Source organism: Drosophila melanogaster, chromosome 2R (assembly GCF_000001215.4).
Source record: "Drosophila melanogaster chromosome 2R".
Taxonomy (NCBI): Eukaryota; Metazoa; Arthropoda; class Insecta; order Diptera; family Drosophilidae; genus Drosophila; species Drosophila melanogaster.
The window spans coordinates 12,728,075-12,752,966 of NT_033778.4; the positions used below are offsets into that span (position 1 = coordinate 12,728,075).

Below are 24,892 nucleotides of genomic sequence, written 5' to 3' on the forward strand. Positions count from 1 at the left end.
AAAACCCAGCCCCAAACCACCTGACACGACCTGGGGTTTTTACAGCCAACTAGGTGCCATTGTTGTTGCGGGGCCAGCGAAAATGTTTGTTGATAAATGGGGAGTTTATGTGTGTGGGTACGTGTGTTTATTGCCCGGCCAGGCATTCGTTATAGATGTGCCCGTTTTGGCCAGAAAGGGGCACTGGGGCGACAGGTGGCCTCGGGTAGAGGTGCGTTATCTGGGCAACGACAGCGGATATGGCCTATTGAGCCAGTGTTTATGGGTCATTAGGGTGCGCGGTGGTGGTGTGCTGGCCAACAATTCGGCAATATCGGCCTGCCTCCGCCCTCTGCTCCATTGGCAATTAACGTGCCATTGTCCTTGAAGTGAGAGCGATACTGATCGCTTCCGCTTGGCCAAGTGCCAATCACAAATCTGCATGCAAAGCACCCGAGAGTTGAGGAGCGGCTCCGCTTAAAGCGTGGCATGCAAATAACTTTCCAAACAGACGGCTGCACCTAGACGGCTTCCTTTTGGAGGCAGGGAGCCGCCGCCGCCGCCGCCTGCACTGAGAAAAACTCGTGGAAAATACTTGAAATTCAGAGAGGTGCTCTCGCCAATGCAAAGTGATTAACAACTTGACCAAATTCGATTTAGAGTCAACAGCAAAAGCAATAACTAATGCAAACTTATAGTTGGCTGTGTTTTTCGTTTAGTAAATACAATTAACTAACATGCTCAAGCACTCGAAAGCCCAATAAAACGTCTTAAATATGCCAATGTTAAAATGAAACACAATAAGTGATTAAGAGTCGTTATTATCAGTTTAAAAAAAAAAACATGTTTTCAAGTAGCATTATTATGCCTAATCACATGTAACTCAGTAAGTAAATTAAAAAGTATGCGGTTTTTTGAGTAGAATTCTAATAGTAATGATTAAGAAAACTTTTTTTTTTAGAAATTTTAACTATTCAACTGTATTGTAACTTTATGTTTGGTTTAAGTCTTGAGCCATGTTAGTGTTCGCAAGCCAACTAACTTTATTTTTCGAGTGCCTTTCTCGATATGCAAATGCAGTGGCCACCATCGGCTCGCGCCTGTCAATCAGCGGAGGTCCCAGGTGTTTGGCCAGGTAAGCAGCAAGTGTCCACTTGACTTCCGTTTCGTGTTGGAGCCTCCTTGGCTCCTTGGCTCATTGGATTCCTGGTTCCTTGGCTCCCTGGTGCCCGGAATGGAACGTGACACAGGCCTGTCTCTGGATGGCTTTTATCTATTGCATTTGGCAGTAGCATTGTATTTACATGGCACCCATTCGGCCCTTGTTTATATTTGCATAAATATTTACACAGACCAGCAGATGTGTATATGGCTGCGGCTTTTAGCTTTTTCGGTTTTGGCCCTTGGCGCCATATATTCCCATATTCATTGGAGCTTCGAACTGCCGATGTAGGCAGAATAATGCCCCCTGAAAGGGGAGACACCCGTGGATTTGGGTGTCTACTTTACAGCGATCTCATTTCGATTCGGCAACATGGCACTCAATTATGTCGTCGTAATTTCCTGTTCGGCACAATTATATGATGCTTATCGCTAGCCCGCTTTTTAGCCATATTCGGCTTGGCTCATATTGAAGCGTGTATAATAAATCCTCAACTCGACTTGTCGTCAAATTATGCAAATTTCCAGTGTGGGCTCAGTATCACTTGGGGATCAAAATAAGAGCCAGAGCGGCGATATGCACACATGCACCTCGAGATTTGGGTCATCAACTCTGGCGCATCGATAACAGCGGGCGAGGAGGGTGTTGAAATGAGAAGGGCCAACTACTCGCATTTCTCATCACGCCCACGCATTTTTTTTTTTGAGCAGCGCTGGGAAACAATGCCATAACTACTTAGCTGACGACGACTAGCTGAACCCAAAAGCCCCGTGCACACGCACAGATGCACACATGCAGATGCACCCACTTTTGGCCTCTTGTTTGACTTTGCCCAACACTTTGGGCCATACTTTGTCAACTGGCAAAATACACATTCAAGGGGCAGAATAGAGATAGTGGTGCCGGAAAATATCTAGCTTGAATAACTGAAAAAGTTTTGTATCTTGTATATAGTTCGTTGAGATACATTTGGCTATTATTCCTTTAAACAGTTGGAAAACTTATATAATAGTATTATCTAACCAGTTAACGGTTGATATGCGTAACGTCAATGTTTTATGTCTAGTAATAATGTATTATACTAAAATATATAAAATATAATTCCATTGAGAAATCTAAGATCGCGTACAGTACAATTACCATTGCAGCATGTTAAACTTAACATAAGTGTTTATTATGTTATCTATGACAACCTACCATTAGCAAATGCCGCCCAAATAAAGATCTCCCCCCTGTTTAAATGGCGCAAGATATGTGGCCAGATCCGACGTGAAAATATCCGCAGTTGACAGACCTGAATGAAGACCTCGTTCTAGAGCAAACTTCTGAGAGACGAGGATGAGGGACAGGCAGACACGCCTATTTGGGCTGCGTTGCTGGATTTGGATTTGTTTCAACTCTGCGAAATGGGTTACATGTGAAGCGAAGACGAGGGCCCTTTGGCGAGCAAACAAACGTGGCAATGCGAGTGAGAGTGCGAATGAGACGGGCGAGTGTGGGAGCGAGATGCAGCACCCACTGTGCAGCGAAGCAGAAAGTGCACTAAGCGCGGATTTATAACGGAAGCTTAGTCCGCTCGCCAGCTCATGAATAAATTAATACAAGAACATATGTACACATGCATGCATAAGTGCCTGTATCTGTATCTTTATCTTTATATGTATGTGCATGTAACGGTGAAGGCATACAGCACCAACACGCCCCCTAGCACATTGTTCTATCCTAGCGACTATTGGCCATATAAGGCCGTGAGATACAACAGCAACGATTAAAATCGATCTCGAGACTCATAAATTATGCAATTCAAAGAACGGAAAACTCCATCGCTTCGACAAACAGTAGTGCTGTGCTCTACAAGTTGCAAGATTGCACTATTCTATCAGTTCGGATCGTTGCCACAAAGTCTCTAAGCAGAAAGTATTAAGTACTTTAAAATAAATGTTTGGGGTGTGCTGTTATAGAACAAATGGAATGTTTTTCATTTCAAATTCGATACTGGAGAAATTAAAGCTTTTTTCTGAAACTTGGGTCTATTTTTGAAAACTTATTTGGAAACAATTCTTAATTTTTTTGGATAATGAAATGGGAGATTCAATAACGCATTATACATTTCATAAGTTGTGCTGATGATCAAGCATCTTTTGAACTTAGAGCCCAGCTGTGTATATTGCATATCCGATCTCTAGAGGCTTCACTGTACGTGAGGCCCCGTTTGGAGGAGGCTGCAGCTTCATCTGCGTGTGGTCAGTGTGTGTTTCTGTTTCTGTTTCGATTTCGGTTATAGTTTCTTTTTTCCGGCCCACGCCCATGTCACAGTGGGCACCCCCACAAGTAGTGGAGTTGTGGGGTTCCATGGCAGTTGGACATTCAGGCACTCGGACAGCTGGACAGTTGGGCGGTTCAACTTTAACTTCGATTTTCAATATTCATGACAGGAATGGGGGCGGCGGAGAGTTCATGACGTTGGATGGGGGGGTGTGGGGCATAGCCGTGTGTTCGAATGGCAGTCGAAAATTATGGCAATTACTGCAGAGTACTGTAAATTATTTGCTCTGGCGACCTCATTGTCAACACACATACACACACATATATATAAACGCTGGAAAATTCATAACAGCATGTGTGCAAATATTCCCACATGCACTTGCAGTTGCTGTTTAATAATTCGGTGTGTTTAATGCAAATTGAGCGTTTAGCGGACGTCAGTAGGCAGAGCAAAATGATCAACTAAGTAGGTCCATGACTCGAATATTAAACGTGGCCAAAAATATCTACTTTTAGATTATGCTGATTGATTTTAAATGGCTCTATACGAAGGCCTTCAATCTCAACTATAAAGTTTATTGGTACCTTGGCAAAAGACTGTTTTTAATATCAACAACGATTGTAAATTCATGATGTTTACCGCGTAAGTAAGTGTGGGGCAAAAGTGACCACTCAGTGAGTGGGTCACTCATCACCGAGGAATCCGCTTAAGCTCATGGCTCCTTATCTTGCGATTCCGAGACCACAATTATGCCTCTTGGCTTATCGGCGTGAGCAGCCCTCAATTACACTGTTCGCATAATTATGCTCCTCAAATCGCTCTTAAGAGACAGCACGGGAATCCGACGACATCCCGGACTCCGCCGGTCAGTAAGAGAGGGGGGCAAGTGCGGAGCGGAAGCGGTAGTAAGCGCCTTATGCGGCTTATTTGTAGGTCGTATAAAACGGAGTCGTCGCGCGACGGCTACTTTGCCCGATTTTATTTACTTTTTATACGCATTTGTGCAATATTTATTTTTATGCCAACTGCAGTGGCCGAGTGATAAGCGCTGGACAGCCGGCGACTGAGTCTGGATTGGATGGGGGGAACCACTGTATAGGGGGATATATGGTGTATATCTGCGGAGAGGGTGTGGGGGAAGGGCGAAGAGGAGACGGACGGGAGCAGCGACAGCGGAAATTTATGGTCGTCGCATAAAAACGCATAATCAGTAAACGAATGTGCCACAAAGGCAGAAAAAGAACAAGGCGGGGATTGGCAATTGGGGAGTGGGAAACGCGGGGGGAATGGGGGCTTAGCCCTATCGCTGGATAGGGAATCGACAAAGCTATAGCCATACCGGAACAATCCCCCCCTTTGGGAGCTATCATCCACACACTCGGCGGTGAGCACTTCGATAGAAATGCAAATTCAAGCAAAACTTGTGCGTAACTTATGGCTACTGAATTCGTACACTGAGCGAAAGAAATGGGTATACACACTATATGCAATTTATTAGAGAAAAATTTTATATGTTACATTTTACTATCTTACTGACTGTTAATTGTGTTATCAAAATGCAAATAAGATATTAAAGACGCTGTAGAATTTGTTTATATATTAAATGGGTGCAGACCTAGCTTACCCATTAAACATAGTTTTTAGATTCATTTTCCCAGTTCACTTCCACATTATCTACTTCTCGTTGTGTTCGCAACATGTTTTTATCGCAGTGCATGTGTTGCACACATAAGCTGGATGAGTCAGTGCTAAATTGGTCCGCCTAAAGTGCAACGTTGCACTCTGCACCTTTCGCCGCCTTCGGCACTATTTCACTGTCAATTGATCGGCTGATGGGATGGAATCGAGCCATCGAGGAATGGAGAAATCGACGGCGTGAAGGGGGTGTGGGGCCAGGGGTACTTTAATTAAAGCCCTGTAATGTCATTAGGTGGCCTTTTGACTCGACTAATTAGGTTTGCATCTAACGCAAACGCGGCAGAATGATGACTGCCAGTCTGCGGATGACTTTCAGATGGCTGACGCACTTGCACGCGATGCGCTACTTGGCGTCTCACTTAATTACCAACTGCCAATGGCCAGCTTGATAACAGTTAAATTGATTTTGATTGCTTTATTCGATGCCAATAAATCAAAGACGGATGGAAATTCTACGCGGCACGTGGGCAGCAGAATGCTGCGAGTGCTGGAAAAGCGATACGCGCGATATGGACACCGATATGCTGGGCACAGCATATACATTTGGCCATATTTGTGTATCCATCGGTACCGTCCACAGTCCGCTGTCCACTGTCCACTGGCCACTGCCCACTTGTCCCGGTGTCAACGTCAAACACGAAACGAAACATTTTGTGCGATTAGCTTGTAAGATTGTTTGAAGCTCTTTTTTTTTTCTGCGGCCATTTATTCAACTGCAGTCGGCAGTCGGCAACTCGATAGTTAGAGTGTGTAAAACTGGATTGCAGCTGGACCGGGCTAAAACCGAGCTAAAAGCCATGATGCTGAGCGGACTGAGGGGGCTGGAGTTGGGTTAGATGTGAACGTAGACAAGCTGGCAAGCCGAAAGCATTTTGGCCTCATGGTGATTTCGGTGTTTTTTTTTTTTTCATTTGATTTTCCACTTTTTGGCCTGTGTCTGTGTGTGTGTTTGCCCACTCGAATGCCTCCGAGTGGCAATTTTATCGAATTATTTGCACTTAGCTGCAAATTCAATTGGAAATAACGAGCGACTTTTCGTCGTTAGCACTGGGATGCTGAGGATACCACGGCATCCATGTGCAGGCACACCACATATCCGAGTTCCCCCGAAGGCCCCAAAAAGCAGCAGGTGATCCCATGCACCGTGCACCATGCACCATGCACTTTGCACACCCGAGTGACCAACACAATTGATATCTCTGTCGCAGTCTATTTGGGTCGTGTCAGAAATGGCCCCAAGGTGGTAGCCTCCATCAATTGGAGTTACAGTAAGCATGGGCTACTCGATCCACTGACTTATACTGCTTGCCTATAACGATGTGATATTTTATTAGCACTAAAAAAAAAAAACTATACAAATCCCAGTCATTTTATAGTTTTGCTTTAATTTCTTGAGTGTATTGCTTGGTGGTTGCAACTATCGGACATATCAATTTATGAGCTGCCTCTACATGGTTTCGCTTAGCCTATATTTACTATACTTGGTGTGGCTTATATCTGCGCATTGTGCAATAACTTTGCCTCTTGTTTCGTTTTTCGGAGTTTTCCGATAAGCAACGTGAGCAATAGGAAATATTTTGACACTTCTTTATGGGGCAATCTGCGAGAAATATGCCAACAATGCAACCACTTTGAGTTTGAATAAAGTGAATATTTAGTGGCGATTCGATTGGGCAATCAGCTATAAGAGTTAAGACTTAAGAACCAAGGCCCATACTCATGTTATTCTTTGTGTTTGCAGGCAAAACGAGAAGGACTGCGATGAGGACGACAAGGAGGATGTGCTCGATAGTATGCCACCACCTCCGAATTACATACAGATCTCGCAGGGCAGGATTCAGTTGGTCCACCAGCCGAGAACGCCCGTTGAATCGGAGGCGGGAACTCTGTCCCTGGAGCGGCACGGGGGCTCGATCTCCGGATCCGGCGGCTGTGATAAGGTGAGTTCTTGGCACCATAATTAGTCCATAGACCCCTTGGTATTTGGTAACTCCCGGCTTTTGGGTTTGGGATAGACGTAGACCCATCCAATTACAGACAATCAGCTCGAATCAAATCATAGCCCCCGTATATAGCTATTACTTCCCCGCCATCAACTAACCTTCGGCTCTGGTGTTTTCATTTTTTTCTGCTTTTTGTTAACCCAATTTTTTTTAGCAGTTGGTGGGGAAAGCAAAAAAGAGCAGCCCGCTTTCCATTGTTGGCGTGTGGAGAATTTTCCCAAAGTGCGGCATGCAAACGAGACTCTTGGCGAGGCAAACACCTTTGAACTCGGTTTTTTTTTTCTTTAAGTTTGAGCCACTTGAACTCGTTAACGTGCCATTCGAGACACATCGCAGCGGCGTTCCACAGATTGATGAAGGACTTCTCGTGGGCCAAATGACCTCTTGACATGCGAGTCTCCGGAATCCCGGCAACTCCGCGGGGTCGGGTCACGCCAACTTTTGCGTCTTCTGCCGCTCACTTGCCGGCAATTTCTGTCCAATTTCGCCACAATTTCTCCACCGAAATTTCTCAGCCTAATTGATCGCGTTCAAGCCTGGACTGGTCTAGGCTTTCCCATGGATCGATTGTACCACGATGCCATATGTTGGCTCCATCGCATTCGAATTTCAGATTCTCGCTGCTGCTCACGTTCCGACTTCCGTGACGTTTTAATAGCACTAAGTATGGCGCATGCGCAGACGCTGCAGTTGATTTATGGTAGTTACCGCCTGTGGATGTGCCTGGATGGTCCATAAGCGGCTGCAAATGAGCCGGGTGAACCAAGCCAGGCGGGAACGCGGTAACTGCTCCATGTAAATGGCAGTTGACGCGGTAATGCTTCCCAGAATCCACTGGAGAGTCAGTCCAGCCCAGTCTGGCAGAAGTCACGGCTCCCGCTAATTGAACCCACGAATCCGCTCCAGAGGCTGCGTGTCTCGATTACCAAGCTCCGAGTCCATCGAACAGACCAGCTGCCCAGTTGCCCAGTTGCCCAGCGACAGACACCCACTCGCGGCAAATTTGCCAAATGGCATCTCGATTATTTGCGCACACACAATGGATCCGATGCACTGCATCCATGGCTCTGTCATCAGAACCCAGTCACGTTCTCTCCCCATAACTTGCTGCCGTGCTTTTTGAAGTAGCTGCCGCAGTTGCTGTTGCTGTTGCTGTTGCTGTTGCTGTTTCAGTTGCTGCTGCAACTGTGCAGTTTCGCACTGGCGACGAGTGATTGAGGAGGGTTCAACGAACTGCCAGCTATTTATTTGCTGTGTTTGCCCAGACTGGCCCCGCATCCCGCTGGAGCTGCAGCTTCTGGCTCTGATTCTCCAGCTCCTCCAGCTGCTCATGCGCACAGTTTCGCCAGCTGGAATAGAAGTCTATGGGCTGGCATTGTTGTCGCCGTCTCCATTTCATTGCCTGCATTAGCATATGGAACTGTGTGTACCTACTACTTCTGCTATATTTGTTTACACAGAAAAAGCGGCGAGGTGCGGAATTAATACTTTCAAGAAATCGGCTGGCCAATGAAGCTACATAACCAGATATATATTTAATACCAACTATTTAGTACGTCGAATTCTTTGAAATTGCTTAAGATACCTTCTAATTTATAAGAAAAAATCTGAAATTTTGTAATACCTTTTAAAAGTTATACTAGTAGATTGCTAACCAACTACTTGAGTACTCAGTAGTCTAGATCCCAGCTTTTTCTCACTGTGTAAGACTGGCAGCTCCACCTCAAGACTGGATAATTTCCTGCCACAAATCATGGTGTTCATTCTCGCCTAGTTGGCCAACACTTTTGGCCATTCATAATCACGCTCGGATAGTAATCTTTATAAATTCTCTCTCGTTACGGCATAACAACAAAAATCAATTTGTCTATTGCGCAAAAAGGCCTATGCTTCAAAAGACAACACAACCCATTTTCCTCAAGCAATAAAAATTATTTTTACAACTTCCACAACTAATATTAAGTGTTTAACAAAACAAAAAGGCAGCGAAAAACACAAGACAAAAAATCGAAAAAAGCAAACTGCTGTTTTACGAGCGGCGGCGGCTATCACATTAGTTGTTTTGTTTTTTTTTTTTTGTGATTTTTGTGCGCTGACTGTTCGAGCCAAGAAACATTTGCTGGCCATTTTTAGGCAGGGGAAAACTTTGAAATTGCCATATCCATTTCCTGCGATGACTCCCCGTCATATATACAGTATGTAAAAGTAAATAAAAATCGTGGCGAGTAAATAGTGCACTAAGTAGTTGATCTCTCGGTGGCTTTTCCTCATCGATTTCAACTCGAAAAGTCGGCTTTCGGTGCCACCGTTCTTTTGTGGCATGTCAGCCTTGCTCTCGGTGAATTATTGGCCATGCACACCTGCAACTTGCCCACCTGTCCCCACTTTTGCCCCTTTTCGGCCACTTTTTCACCTGCCCGAGACCTTCTCCTCATCGCGTGCGGATTAAGTTGAAACTCATTGTGTTTTACTTTGGTCCGATTGCAATGCACTGCATTCACTGGGAAAATCGAGACCGAATCCAAAAGAGTTCAACGATTTGCTTTTTACACCTCGAAACTGATTTCTGTTTTTGTTGCTGTTGCTGTGACAAGATCGTAAATTAATTTCAATTGCTTTTCCATTTTTCCGAGCTGTTATAACTATTTTTATCGCTTGGCTGCTAATAGTGTTGTCATTGCAGATGATGGCAAAAAAAAAGTACCCACTCATGGGAAGTGATAAATTACTCGCTTTTGCACTCTTCATAAGCTTATTTCTTTGTAATTAGTTGCGGTCCAGTTGTAATTTAAAAGATGCTGTTATAGCTCTAAAATTAGTTTTGTTATAAGGTTACTAGACAATTTAATTACATTTGTATTTATTATTATTAAATTAAGCGCACTTAGCCATGCTTTAACAACTTTAATTGCTATATATTTAAACAAACGGCTACTGATGGTACTTGCATATTCGGCTAAGCTAAAATTAATCATTTAAACTTTAAAAAGTATCTTTAAAACTGAAAAGCACTGAAATCGCTTCAAAAATCACACACCCACTCACATCCGAAAACTCCATTGGTTCACTGGCCATATACATATATGAACATATATATACATATATACACGGATATATATCTAGGAGATACACCCATGCACATACGAGTATTCAGCTAGCTTTAACCTTTCGTTTTTGGGAACTTAGCCATAGCATTTAGCCTTCTTGTGCTGCTTCCTGAGTTTTTGGTTTTTCTGTTTTGTTGTTCTTGCAGGATGTGTTGGAGAAGCGGATGATTGAAGTTGAAGGCGCTCTGCTGCGTTTGCAGGAGCAGTTCCAGAAAGTGAGTACTCCCACGGAAGTGTATCCATCCATCCATCCATCGATCCATATATGTTTGTACATGCATACCATCTCCATATCCTGCCCCTACGACTCTAAGATGTTATTACCCAGCCCGGACATTGCTCTCGAAATGAACTTTGAATTCGATGTCGCCAGAGTTGGGTTCGGAGTTGGGCCCGTTCCCCAAGCATTTTAATTTCCTGTGCGGTCAGCGTGTGAGAGATTTTCATTCGGGCCACTGGGGTCTCCAGCGGTGGGGGGGGGGGTGGTGGGGTCTTCCGGGTCTATATGGACATGGGGGTCATTAATCGTGTTCAGTCGTTTGCGCTCGGTGCGGTTTATGCGGTCAGGCTGGCCAACAAGGTCGCCTGGACGGGCAATTAAAAGTTACAAGCTTAAATTACATGCATATGTACCGACATCAAATTAAACGACAGCAGGAGCAGAAGGCCATTGAGGCATAGAGATATGTTTGGACCACGCTGGACACGCCCTACTTTAGTACAAATTAGACTTTAATAATATTTACTTGAAACAGGCAAATGAAATAGATATTTGTTAGCAAATCTATAGTCTAATGCTCACCAAAACTTCCGAGAACTAACATGCAAATTGGCCAAGATAAGCTCACATAAAATAAGTAACTACGTCTTGGAAAAAGGCGGGGGGGATAGGAAATTCCGAAGGTTTATTACCTTGGGTCCACTCGATCAAAGCCCTCTCAATGGCAAATCACAATCTAAACTGTCATCACAATGACCGGGGAGGATGCCCATTGTCGGCCCGAAAGAAAGTTTAATGGCCGGAACTTTCCGGCGGAAGGAGCTTGGTTTGGCATACGCATTTCCGGCTTTAGGTAATTGAATTTGATAACAGAGCAAAAAGGAGCAGAACGAGCCAGAGCCACCAAAACGAGTTAACTGCTGCGAGTTTATGGTGTGAAAAGGAGCAGCGTGTGGCCTTCGCATCCTCCATCACTGACATCCCATCCGCGCCCACGCCCACACACATTTTTTGGCCAACGATTTCCGCAGCCAAATGGCCAACCGCCGCCTGCTGTTCCTGATTTTCACAGGAAGCGGCGGAGACAAAGCGCGTCGAGAGGAAAAGTGGAAAAGTGCTTTCTGCTATGTTTTTGGCCCGTTCTGGCCATTGCCTGATTTTCTATGCTTTTCCCTGCTTCTGGCAGGCGGCCCAGCTCACAGCACAATTTACGAGTGCGGCAGTGCCAGTTGCCCCCGACCGCCCATTCTCCGCCTTATCATCTCGCCAGGCTGCAAACGTGGACCACGGGAATCCGATTACAACACTCGGAAAAAATGTGGATTCAAAGCAGAAACAAGTTTCGTGATGATATTGCCTTAACAGTCCAGCTAGCCAAACTGCACATATCCAGTATATATATTTATATGATTAAAGGATTCAATACATCCAATATTTAAACATTTTTAAATTCATCTTATGCAGTATTAAATGCAGTACTATGCTGCTTAAAAATGAATCCTCGGTGTGTATTCATTATACTTTTTTTCCAGTGCACGGACACACACGAATGCCGCTCTTTCTTTTCCTTGCACCACAAGGAGTTTTGGCAGGAGTGTGGGGCTGTGGGCGTAGTGGATACATGAGCTACCGTTGCGCTGTCCCAACTTCCAGCTCCTTTGGCAATATTTCTGCACTTTATCTGTCTGTAAATAACGATTAACTATGCTCGCTGCTCCATTCCCCGCTCTTCACCAAGCTCTTGCCACTGTCCTTCGTTTTCACTTAGTCAAAGAGTCCCTCCCCCACAATGCGGCTGTATGTGTGTGTGTGTGTGTATCCGTATGTGTGTGTTCTTTATTGTTATTGGCATATCAGTGGCTCAATGGAAATGGGAGGAGTGCGCACTGAGAAAAATAATGGGCTTATACTCCGAATCAGTTGGTTGGCCGAACCTATAGAGTTCAGTATAATCAATCATTAAAATTAAAAAAAAAATTAAAATTAATTAAATCATTACAAATATCATATTTTTTAGAATTTCAAATATTTAAAATGTTGTTATTTCTAACACCCAAGTGACATAAATACTTTCACATGAATTGACTACTTTTTAAGTACAGTGTACATAGCGGGAAGGGAGTTGGCAATCCATTGACAATTCGGGCCACCAAAAGTGTGAATGTTGCAGAATTCTTTTTTCGGCTACCGATGTCGAAAGTGGGTGGCAAAGGAGAGAGGAGTTAGCCGGTGGAGGGCAGAAGTTAGGCAGCTTGTTGGCCATGTGGCATGCAATAAATGGCACGATTCAATGAATATCCATCTTCCGATTCGGCATGCTATCCCCATCATCATCAACATCATTCTCGCTCCCAATCGCAATTCCATTTCCGGACCCACTTTCATCATCATCGCTTCCATCAGTTTCTCATTTCGTTGGCAAGTAGAGTGTATTCTTATTTTACTGTAATTGATTCCCAGGACGAGACCTCTGCGATTATGGCCACCTAATTGATAAGAAAGTCGTCCTTCAAAGGGTTTCGTTGGCGCAACTTTCGTTGCTAGTCTGCGGCTCCCAAGTCTTCCATCTTCATCCCGCCCAAATTGCTGACAGTTGCCTTTTTTTTAGCAATTCCAATTTCTTTCTTGTTACAACAGCTGAGCCGTTGTCCGTAAAACAGGGCACATGGCAACACGACATTTAATCCGTTGGGCCCTCAAATATTTGTGTTTGTTGTACGAAATTCTGGCAAACAACAGACGGAGAAGGCAGATGACTAAACGGAAGTCTTGTTTATTTGTTTGCCTTTAATCAGGCGACAGATCAACAAGCCAAATCTGAATGGATTGGCATGTGCTAATGAAAAGTTGATTTAAGACCAGCGCGCTGGAGTGGAGGATGGCGCAGAGTGAGAAGTTGCACAATGCACAACTTTCGCACCAGCACGTGCTGAATTCTTAATTCCATGACAGACCAGCCCCTCCAGTCTTTCGGTTCTTTACATCACCACCCCCCACTTTCTCCACCCATCCGCCGTCCTCTTGCCCTTGGAAATCTGCGCCTTTAATAAGCTCAGCTGCATTCAGCTTTAGAAAATTGAGAGCTTGTGAAGAAGGGGACAAGGAGAGTACGGTACAGTGAGCTCTCCTTAGTTGATGCCCAAAAGGGGATATTCCTTACAAAATATATTAATGCTCTTCAAGCAAACAAGTTAATTTAATACAATTTCAAGTCTTGAACATTTCCCTTTAACCATAACCTAGGAGAGTACTTTTGTGATAGTAATACCACTTAATTTCGGTTCAGCACTCGAGTGCCCCCCTGGCAGAAGCTCCACTGTACTGCGAAGCAATGAAGGCCAAAGAAAAACTGTCGCTGTCAACTGTCAAGATGGGGGCGTGGTCCTGGTCTCGGACGATGTCTCTTGAGTGGCACTTGCCTCGCTTACAAGGGCCATCGAAGTGGAGCGAAGTGGGGCCAGGAGCACGATGGAGGCGAAGAACTCCCAGCATGGGCACTTTTTATTATCCACATCAGTAGAGTGTCCCTGCTTCGCTACCACCACCCATCATCTTAATCATCATCATCATCATCATCATCATCGTTCGGAGTCTTCTTCTTGTGCCTTTGAATTGCTAATAATTTTGTCGCAAGCGTTTGATGGTTTACTCACTCGGAAATAAAGGCACCACCGCCGACTTCACTGCTGCTGGTGCACCACCTCCAGCCGCCATTCGCAGTGCGATGGCAACCACCCGGGCGCGGATCCTGGTCCGGAACTAGAGTTATGTACATAACTGAATATATAGCCATAAATTTAGGGTAGGTCATAGCCGCTCTGCAGTGTAATACGGTTGCACATACTTACAACTAGTGCCCATTAATGCATAGAAGCCACCCTTTTCCACGCTCAGTTTTTTTAAGGGCTAAGCCCAAAGCCAACTGGATGATTCATACGCCCCCTCTTGGCGCGGTGAATTTCGGAACTACCACCACTATAAGGCATATGGGGAGGTCGACTCCTCGGAACCCTTGACAAAAAAGTGCAATGCAATTAATTTTCGCGAAATTTTTTTTTTAGGCATGGGAATTGTTTCACCCCTCCCACTCACATCATTACACTGGCAGAAAGTGGTTTTTGTTTTGTGTATTTTAAGAAGCTGGGATCCTTCTAATCCAGAAACGATAACACCAATAATGTCATTGATATACTACATAAAGCGATTGCTTGCCCAATTGAGAGCATATTCGTTCGGTAGTGTATGTATGTATGTGATGAATCGGTCAAGTGCAGTGCTGCTTTTCGCTGAGTGTATTTATTTCACTTCTCTCTTCGTCTTGCTCAAGTGACGCTTTAGTGTTTGCATTTGACGAACGCAGCGGACGAGAAATTCACAATCAGAATGGATCACCACCAGTTCCAGAATATATATGTATACACATATATATTTGGTATAGATATAGGGTTGTTCCTCTGACTCGCATCTGCGAAATGTTTATTTTATTGTTTGCCCATCTCGCTGCCACTCCCGCAGTCGCGGTTCATTAAATTAAAAACGGCCAATTCGAGTGACTCGAATTCGGAGTAATACATCAAAAAACATCGCATTTCGCTGGCATGGGAAACGAGGGATGGGCGGGTGATAGGTCGATAGGGTGCTGTTTTGCCGGCAGTTGCAGCTGATCGGTGTGGGTGTGTAAAGTGGGAGGGGGCGGAAGCAGGTTCCCAGCAGCTGTTCTCTCGATGAAATGCGGCGAATTCGCCAGGCTCTCTTTCTTTCGCTCTCTCTGAATTTCCAAAGTTGCTGCAAACGAGGGTTGTTTTCGCAGTTCCCTGCTCCTTTCAGTCCTTTTTATCATTGTTTCGCCGGCATTCGGGAACGGCACAAATGTTCTCCAACGGTCGCGTGTTTTTTTAAAGTATTTTTTCGTTTTTTCCATTTCCTGGAAATTATATCTTTTTCTTCTAATTTGAGCTACGTTGTTTGCTTTTTGCCGAAATTTATTCCGCTTTGGGAACAAGCAATCTCCCCAACCCATTGGCTCCCCAGTCAGACAGTTTTTCGGACTTCAGCTCGGTTGTTGTTACGGTTTTGTGGTCGCGAAAGTTCCTTAAAGTTTGTCTACCGGCAAAAGGAAAACAACTTAAGGATTCACCAGAGTAATCTCATTCGACATGGAATAAACTGTAATAATAACGAGGACCAACGATGGTAAGAGTCCATTGGAGTGGAGGATTTTTAAATCATCATTCAAAATGGATGCAGGCCACCCACCGTTCAATCTGCATGTTAATTAATAATAAGCGTGTTCATATTTTTCCTTTATGTTCAAAACGAGGGTTCAGCTTAATCCCAACTTGGATTTTCAGAGCGATCGTTACGAACACGCTTGGAATTTCGTCCTTTAATAAACTCCCCCTGTCAGGACAATGAATGATTTTTATGGGATAGGATAGCACTACAGATAAGGGGGTTACTACGAGCAGAAGAGTATTAAACAATTTGCTATCTTGTTATTTGTACACAGAGGAAAAACTTATGCGTAAGTTTAGTTTCGTTAAAGAGGTATTTTCATTCCTGTATTTGTATACTATTGTACATGGAATACTACATTTTAGATGGGCTTAACTTCCTTTATAACCCCACCTTTAGACAGCTAAGAAAAGTATGTTGTCTGTTTTTGTTTTTCCTGTGTAAATTAAAGCTTAAGTCTGTGGGGTTGTCCGGACATCTTACGGAAGTGCGTTTGCGGGTGCAAATGGCCGTATGATGTGCCGCCACCCTTCGCAAATCCTGGCTCGTTTCCAATCCACCGGCTGGTTGGGCTCTTTGTTATCCCCGGGACACGGGTGCAACATGTTGCCGGGATTTGTTTTGTTAATTTCTGTTTTGGGTGCAGGAATGGTGGGGGGGGGGGGGGTTCAGTGTAGTCGCTGAACCCCTTAAATCATTTTTTGGGCCACCCTCGGCGTGTTGCAAGCCGTATGCTAATTGAAACCTGTGCTTAGCTGGGGTTTCGAACCTCTCCGGCTGCCTTGGTAGCCAAAAGTTTTTGGGGACGGTGGGTTTCGATTAATTAATAAAGAATTCGTGTCTGATTTTATAACTTCATCAATAAGCTCCGCTGTCGGCACCGCTTTCGCTGCCCGTCCCTCCATTCCTGCCGCTTTTATGGGGGAAATTCACAATGAATATTTATGCGCGTCGCTTCTTGAATGGGAAATGTGAAAAGGGAGTGGGGTCTTTTGGGTGGTTGGGTGGCTGGTGGCTGTGGGGTGGCTGGGAGGTGGTGCAGTGGCCAACAGCTGCCGACAGGCGCACCAGTTGCCCGAAATAGCGCCTTGGGTGGGAAAATCTTGGGGCTGCGCCTGCGAGTGGCCCAAACGCTTTGGCTCTCTAATTTTATTAACACGTTCATCATTCCTCGCCATTCGACGGCACAAGTGGCGCCTGAGGACGGCAATCGGTCTGGGGATCCCCATTTTCCGCCAGCCATCCTCCCGCTCTCCCCTCTTTCCACAGCATCCAGTGCTTTTCCAACGGCTGCCGCCTGCTGTTGCCTACAAATTTCGTATTTTCCTGCAAGGGGGCATTTTCATATTGGTCGGCGCGTCTCATGCATGGAGGCGAATTAATAAAAATTATTGCATATATTTGTAATTCCGGGTGCCTCTTTAATGGCTGCTGGGCAAGGGGTGTAATGAGGGGGTGGTGGGTGGTGGTGGGGTGCGTTTGGTTGCCGAGCGACTTCTTTATTGGCGCGTGCTGCTGCGTTTTATCGCTCCCTCTGCTCCCACTGCCACCCCCATTCCCCTTTCTAGTCGCTTCCATTATGGCTCCCTTTTTTTCGGCCGCTGTTGCAGATGAAAGCGTTTTCGGCATATTTCACTACACAACAAGGAAATTTAGAAATATATTAAATTGTTGCTGACTTCTGAACTTGCAAGCCAAGGAATAACAATAAAAATAGTTTGATTTGGCTAATAAATATAAAATTCTTATTTGACAACTTTGGTACAATAATATGTAGTAATAGTAACAATCAAATGTTGCAAAAGTTATGACAGTAAAGAGGGTTCTACCCAAAACTTGTATATTCTACTAAAGTCTATGATTTCTATTATAAGAACGTTTTTAAAAGGTCAATTGTTACACATTTTGAAGATACTTATTCTGCGCACTTTAAATAAAGGGAATATGTCATGCTTATTAGGGAAACTTAAATCGATTTCTCTGTGTGTAAAATTTAATGGAGCTACCAAAGACTTGCAGCCAGAGCCCAGGAATTCGTAGCCAAGTGAAGCAGGGAGTTCTTTCTACCGGGAATTTTGGGAATCTGAAGCAGGTCTCTGCATAATTAATTTGATAAATAGCTGGGGCGGCAAAGAATTTAGCTCGCAAGCCACAAGGAAGTTGGAAGTTCTCGAAAAACTCTCAACTGAGCAAACAGCATCGACTGCTATCTATATAGTATCGGCTATCTACTATCTGCATCTATATATGTACATATATCTCCATGGGCACTTGCATGTGCTGTAATCTCGGACTTGTGTTGGCACTTCAATAGTGCGATATTCAACGATTCATTTACACTTGAATCCGTAAATGTTGTGGCGTTGTCATTCATTTTGTTAGCACTAAGGCAAACAATTTATAACAAAACCGTCTGAGTCTGGATGGCTGTTGTGTTTTATCGTCACGTCACACAGATGAAAAAGTCGTGATGTAATTCTTTATCGATTACCGTTGACGCGGGAGGAAATTGTGGAGAAATTGTAGCCGGGGTCTGGGTTTGTTGACTCCGGTGATTTATGGTGTTGCATGCATCCAAGTTCCTGGCTCGTTCTAATGTATCTGTGGCACGTTGCCCCTCGGATTCCCAACCAACCCCTCGACGATTCGTACTCGGATTCGGATCCTTTGTCGCTGTCCATTAGCTTGTAAAACGCTGCTGATTGGCACTGTGATATGGACAATTAAATTGTCGTTCTTAATCAGCGCCAGCGAGTGCACTAATTCATTGTGTTTAATTTCCTTCGCATTTTATTTAATGTTTTTTTTTTCCATTTCATTCTTTTTATTCCCGTGCCGTGCCTGGTCAATTGCACTTTTTTCAGAGCCAATGCGGGTCGCCTACGTTCGAGAAGGAATTGCGCGAACAAATTGAGAAGTAAGTGACAAATAGGTTAAATTGTTAAAAGCGATAAGAACACGCGTTCGGATCGTGTGGGAAATGTGGAAAGAAGGGGTGTGCCGGATGGGCTATAGGCCAGAACTTTGCCCCTTTCTGTTGGTTGAGTCAAGCTCCATTTAGCGTATGGCCAAGTACCGGACAAATATTTATTTAATTCGTCTAGCCGGCAATTTTCGGAGTAGTTTTCGCGCTGCTTTTGGCAAAAGCGTACGTAAATAACTCATACCAAAACTCGTGACTGGCCACGCCCACCCTTGGCCCCTTTTGGCCATTACGCACAGAACAAGTTAAGCACGGTGGTGTACGGCGAATGCAATTTTCCAAATTGCCAAGAATCGGAGGTGGAGTTGGAGTTGGAGGATGAAGAAGGAAGCGCTTACCCGCGAAACCCATCAATCACCGAACCCGCAGCAGCAGCGCCCTCTGCCGGCCCGAATACGCAATTACCGCGACTTGGAAATGGTGCAAAGTTCTGGTCTAGGCCGAGATTGAACTCCACTTTTGGCCCTTTCTTTCTTTATGACCGCCATTAGCTGCTAATTTCCATGCAGATTGTTTATGCAAACGTTTTGTTTTCAACACAATTCGGCAGAGAATTTCGATTAGTGATTACGTATACGGTTCATACCACTTTAAAAGTAGATGAGTTTATTAAAGTAGAGTCTTTTAAATACTTCACTTCTTTTACTATTCCTCAATCATATATAATGATAATGATAATAATATTTTGTTTTTGAATCATTTTATTTCATAAACATACATTTTTATTTATGATTTGTTTGCTATCTTTTAGCAATTTCACTGTTTATTTTGGTATTGGTGGCACAACAAATAGAATCATTTCTGCCATTCAGTCAGTCAAATAAGTAATCAATACTCGAAACTCTCTGCGGCAAGCACCCTGCGTTTGCGATGATTTTTCGCAACTCGTTTTCATTTATGCATTTCTATATTTGTCCTCTTTTTTTTCGTTTTTCCTTTGCAATCCGCAGCATGAATCGCATTATGAAATCCAAAGAACGCAAGCAAATGCAGACATGTCGGGATCACAAGGCACTGCAGGTATGTATCGGATGGAAATGGGCTGAGGTTGGTGGCGGTGGGGAGGGGCTTTTCCGCACGGAGCCGCACAGCATGTGGAAAATCAATTTGCACAGCGAGAGTTTCCTCGCGGAGGGGGGAAGTTCGGAGGAAAGCAGGAGGGAGTTCCCTCCGAGTCAAGTCATAAATAAACGCATAAATTCATTTTTAAGAACAATCTCTCCCCTCGCTGCCATTCCGGCGCATACAAATTGTCTTTTATCCGGACGGAGTAACCGGAGTACCGGAGTACCGAAGTCGTCTTCGACAAGACTTTGTTGGAGAATGCTTCTGGCCCGGCACATTACATTTTTTGCCCGAATTGATTGAGCGTCAGCATTAGAGACGCTTCACTGCGCCCTAGTGGCAGCTTTTCATTACCATTTTCCGTTGCGGAGGGGGGAAGAGGAAAATGCTTTCCCTTTCGCCGCCAACTTCTGGCAATCTCATTTGCCCCGCCAGCCAAAATCTCGACCAATCTTGTATGGCACCGCTAATGAAGCCCAAGGTTTTCACGTCCAACGTCTAAGCATGTGACCTTCGGGCCAGTTAACAAGTTGGCTTTGATCGAGATTGGATATTTGTTACCAGCCGGGATGGAGGGGGTCTTGTAACTACTGCTCACTTAGCACTTACATACACAAAAAAAAAAAACAAAAAGAGCCGTTTGATGGATGAGGAGCCGTGCTAGCCAGCGACTGACCCTCATCAGGGCAGCTGTCATGGGGCGAAGGTTGCCCCCAGCACTTGATAAATACTCGATCTAATCAGTTGGCCCTTTCTCAACACAGGTTTCTATCCCCCACTGGATAGATCGTTTTTCCAAGTTTGTGTATGTCTCGATAGTATCAATTGCATCATTATAATAAGAATTTATATTTCTATATCACACTTCTATTGTAATAATGGTGTTACAACTCCATATGGTTACATTTACATCTTATCTAAAACTAACACCTATTCATAGATAAAAAAAAAGAAGCTTTCATATAGGTTTCATTTTCATGTATGTTATCTTCGGGAAAACCAAACAGATTATAAATCAGATCAACATATGCCATTTAGACGAGATACAGATTTAATCGGGGTAAACACTGCATCAGTACCGCATAACTAAAGATTATTTTGGCCATTGATTCCCTTGCAGACGCGCTTTGCCCGACAGGAGAGCCTGCTCCAATCGATGCAGCAGGAGAATCGATCCTTGCTCACACGAATCCGTCAGTATGAGCACTGCCTGGATGATGTGATGCGCAAGGTGGTGGACGCCATTGTGGCAGAAGATAATCTCCGTGAGGAGGTGAGCATGCTGAAGGGCCGGGTTCGAGATCTGGAGGCGCAAAATGCTGCTCTGTCCGCCAGTCCGGTGAAGGGCAGGGATGAAGGCTACTGCACCATGAGCAGTGGGCAGCCGCAGCCGTCGAATGGGCATCTGGAAGATCTGCCCGAGGAACCGGAACAGTGGCTCTTGCCTGCCGAACCCTGCTCCACAGAAATGGAGGACTGGAGCATGTCGCAGGAGGAACTGGCAGTGATGACGTTCGACGACGAGCGGGATCCACATCACCCTCATCTCCAGCAGCAGCGGAGGAAGAGGGATCACGACTGGCTGTGGCCATCGAGCGACTTTATTAACTCCACCACCGTGGAAACGGATTCAGTGGCCGATGGCATTACCCAGCTGCTGCAGCAGAAGGTAAGGAGACATACATTTCTAGTTCTTCTGGGTAACTTCTAAAAACTGTCCCAAATTTTAGATTGTCTACTCCGAGGACGAGGAGGTGGCCTGCACGGACTTTACCAACGACTTCTACAAACTGGTTAACATCCGTTCGAATTCCTCGCGCAGTCTTTACTCATATTTAGAGGGTGAGACGGATGACGAGGATGAGGACGACGACGATGGGGAGGATTCCAGTATCTCAGAGAGCCAGGTGGGTCCCGCTGGCAGAATCAGTCCCACGCCCAGTGAGGCGGGAAGGGCCCAGTTGACCAGCTGCTCCTCAAGCGAAACAGACGAACTTTCCGCCAGCCAGGCTAAGAAGGATGAGGAACCGGACTACGCGGTTATCGACGAGTGCCGGCGGAGGGTTAGCGACATTGAAATTGAGGATGTGCCCATGATTGTCAGCAGCACGCCAATGAAACCACTGGATGAGCAGCAGTGTATTGCTCAGATCATCAAGAGTGAACTACGTCGACCGCCGCACGTCCTGGTGAAATCGAAATCGGTGCTAGAAGACCAGGAACCCAGTTGCATCCTCAGACACAATCAACGCCGCGAACTGGAGTCCACCGTGGTGTGTAGCGATAGCATCAGCTGTGCCATGATGAACAAGTTGGCCAAAGAGGTGGTGCCACCGGCGCCTGGAATGGTTACCAAGCTGAAGGAGCGGATGCTGCTGAGACAGGCTTCCACGCCTCCGACGGCCAGCTCCTGGCGCAGGAGCAATGGCTGGAAGAGGGTAACATCACCGGTTCATCCACCGGTGGCTGTCTCGCCCAAAAAGGTAAGGGTTTCATAAATTAATGCTATTATGAATAATATACGATTTTGGATTTCGATTTCCAGAAGGCAGCGAAGTCAACGGAGCCGCCAAAGAGTTGCCTGCCCAAGGCGCAGCCCACCAGAATTCCAACGAGCATCCATTCGTCGGTGTCCTCGTCCTCCTCGATGTCCTCCTCCTGCTCGCCCTCGCCCTCCTCCCCCTCGCCGCAATCGCCACAGCAAAGGTCACCGGGTCAGCAGACACAGCAACAACAGCAACAGCAGCAGCAGCGAAAATCGAAGATTCCTCCACCAGTTCCCGTGCGAAGATCCTACGCCAGTTAGGATCTATACGAGCACTGCTAAATCTCAAATCAATAATCGTCAAGCTAACAAATATTTAAAGATTTAAAAAGACTAAATTGTGATATATTCAAACAAAACAAAACCGAATCGAGAGTTACAGAAGCATTAAGAGATGATGGCCAGGATGAGCAGGCACGTTTTGTACGTACGAATACGAGTATTTATGTATATTGTAAATTTTTGGATGATGTTTTACCTTGTAAGCGGCACTGCCAACTGTTCCCCCTATGAGATAGAAAATCGAAAAACCGAACAGCTCGCCCTGCTCTATACCACATATATTTTGTAGAGCAGCGGTTGCAGCATCCAAATCAGCGGGTTATACTAACTACATATGTATAATGGGACATTTTGAATGACTTCAAACTGAATTCAAACCACTATTAGCTATGGTCACGTAGTAGGTGAACCAAGACTGTAGTCTTCCGCACAAGTCGAGTGTATTCGTAGGACTTGGTTAGAGTTAACCACATAAGCTAATCCGGATTAGTGCTCCTCAGACACAACAGCAGTTGAACATTTGCATTTAAGGGTGAAATATTTCAAAGTGTTTACGATGCAGTATATGATGCATATATATATATATATATATAAAGATACGATACATATATATATATGTATACGGTTTCTAAGCGAACATTAGACGACAACCATAACAATAAACTGTACATAGCAGTCGTTCTTAAAGCTAATGATAATGATAATGACAAGCTCTTCTTTAACCGTAGTTAGCTCCTCCGGGCTGCTGCCACCGACTACTTCATTGCAGCAGCCCGTTTCCTAAGCATATATACATACATACTTACACTATATAGAACAGAACGCATTATGATCGTGAGGAGGGAATCTAGACGTAAGCTCGTATGAACATTATAAATGTATTTTCTTAGCGTAGCGAGTACAAAATAAACAAAAAGAAGTTACAGAAAATTGGATTATTGACCTAACCAGAGGCCACGCTTCTCGAAAATCGTTTATCGCAGCGGGTTGGTAAAATCTTACATAAATACGGGTATGTACTACGAAATCAATAACATAAAATGCAAACACACACACGATCACTTAGACTATCACCTAGGTGCTATGACAGAGAATGAATTCCAGCTCATGCTTCAGCTGGATAGAACTCAATCGTAATTCCGGGGCGCTGACCCAACAGCTCTTGTATAATTGGGAGTAAGCGCTTTCCGAGCACGCACTGCCCTCCGGCGCCGGACTATCAAAGTGGAGTGCTAATCGGTTCCGGTGGCGCTTCTTTTTCAGATCACGGCCGACGGTGTAAGATGGATCGAGGCTTAGATTACGGCGCGCCGAGGTATTTGCCCTTCTGCAGATCACGTTGGCGGTGCTTTCATGGGCCAAATCCCAATCGCAGTCAATGGGCGAGTCTAAAGCCAGAATCTTTAGTTGATGATAGTTGTCCGGACGCAGTTCGTGCTTGACCACCTGGTAGGCTATGGTCTCATTGCAATCGAGTGTGTGATAGGGCAATCTACGCGCTTGCAGTTGCCACATTGTAATGCCCAGGGAGTAAATATCGGAGGCTTCGGTAAGGGTATCCGATCGCAGAGCTTCTGGAGACATGTATCTCAGGGTTCCTTTGGCCACGCTTGGCTCCTGCCAAGCACAAAATTCGCCCATCTCGATGGAGGAGCCGAAATCACAGAGCTTGCAGATGTAGCTTCGCTTCACTTTGATCTTCGAGGAATTGCAAGTTATGGAAGACTTTGTTCCCAGGGCAACCAATATATTGGTTGGCTTTACATCCAGATGTAATACGTTTTGGGAATGGCAGTATCTCAGAGCAGCAACCACATCCAGAGTTATTCTAAGAAGATAATGATTAATTACAAAGTATTTAGGGGGGATAAAGTAAAAGTATCATACAAGACCCTGTGCATCAGTGGTAGAGCCAAAGTGTCAACGATCCTCTGCAGACTTTGTCCCCTCGGACATTCCATGATGACCAAGCCGAAATCTGCCGCAGACTCCAGCTTAAGAAGGCGTACAATGTTCCTGTGCTCCAGATTCAGCAAATGAGACTCATTGTGCAAAGTTGAGGCTGCCTGGGCTCGAATTATCTTAACAGCAACGGAGCGATCTAAAAAAAAAGATATTGAAAATTATCTACAAACGAATTTCGTTTTAGTGCCTACCTCTGTAAATAGCTTTGAAAACGGTGCCGTAGGCTCCACGTCCGAGTACCTGACACCTAGTGGGTACGGGTGGACCATCCTTGAGCAGTTGCTTTCTTTTCGGTGTGTTCAATAAAAGGTCTCCCATATCTAAGCCATCTGCAAGTTTTTTAAGAACTCCACATGGTCACCGATTATAACGGATTCCTAAA

The 24,892-nt window shown here is 44.9% G+C and overlaps 2 protein-coding genes across 4 annotated transcripts in view; one reads left to right on the forward strand and one right to left on the reverse strand.

Annotated features, from left to right (window-relative positions):
* The window catches only part of CG42663 (uncharacterized protein), a 46,374-nt gene extending 22,903 nt beyond the window's left edge, over positions 1–23,471 (forward strand). The window contains exons 3-9 of one of the 3 annotated variants that reach the window (NM_001201986.2): positions 6,847–7,045; positions 10,362–10,430; positions 18,535–18,587; positions 19,604–19,673; positions 20,839–21,387; positions 21,449–22,201; positions 22,264–23,471. In NM_001201986.2, coding sequence (NP_001188915.1) covers positions 6,847–7,045; positions 10,362–10,430; positions 18,535–18,587; positions 19,604–19,673; positions 20,839–21,387; positions 21,449–22,201; positions 22,264–22,524 — 1,954 coding nt within the window. In that variant the 3' untranslated portion in view covers positions 22,525–23,471. The remainder of the gene's footprint in view (positions 1–6,846; positions 7,046–10,361; positions 10,431–18,534; positions 18,588–19,603; positions 19,674–20,838; positions 21,388–21,448; positions 22,202–22,263) is intronic. The other 2 variants (NM_001273996.2, NM_136972.4) reach the window with 2 other exon arrangements.
* On the reverse strand, positions 23,409–24,862 carry Mos (Mos oncogene). The gene is made up of 3 exons (NM_136973.2): positions 24,702–24,862; positions 24,433–24,646; positions 23,409–24,373 (listed from the first exon to the last, which is right to left on the reverse strand). Exons 1-3 carry the CDS (start codon positions 24,826–24,828, stop codon positions 23,620–23,622), a joined length of 1,095 nt encoding a protein of 364 aa, NP_610817.1. The 5' UTR covers positions 24,829–24,862; the 3' UTR covers positions 23,409–23,619.
* Positions 24,863–24,892: the final 30 nt, after the last annotated feature.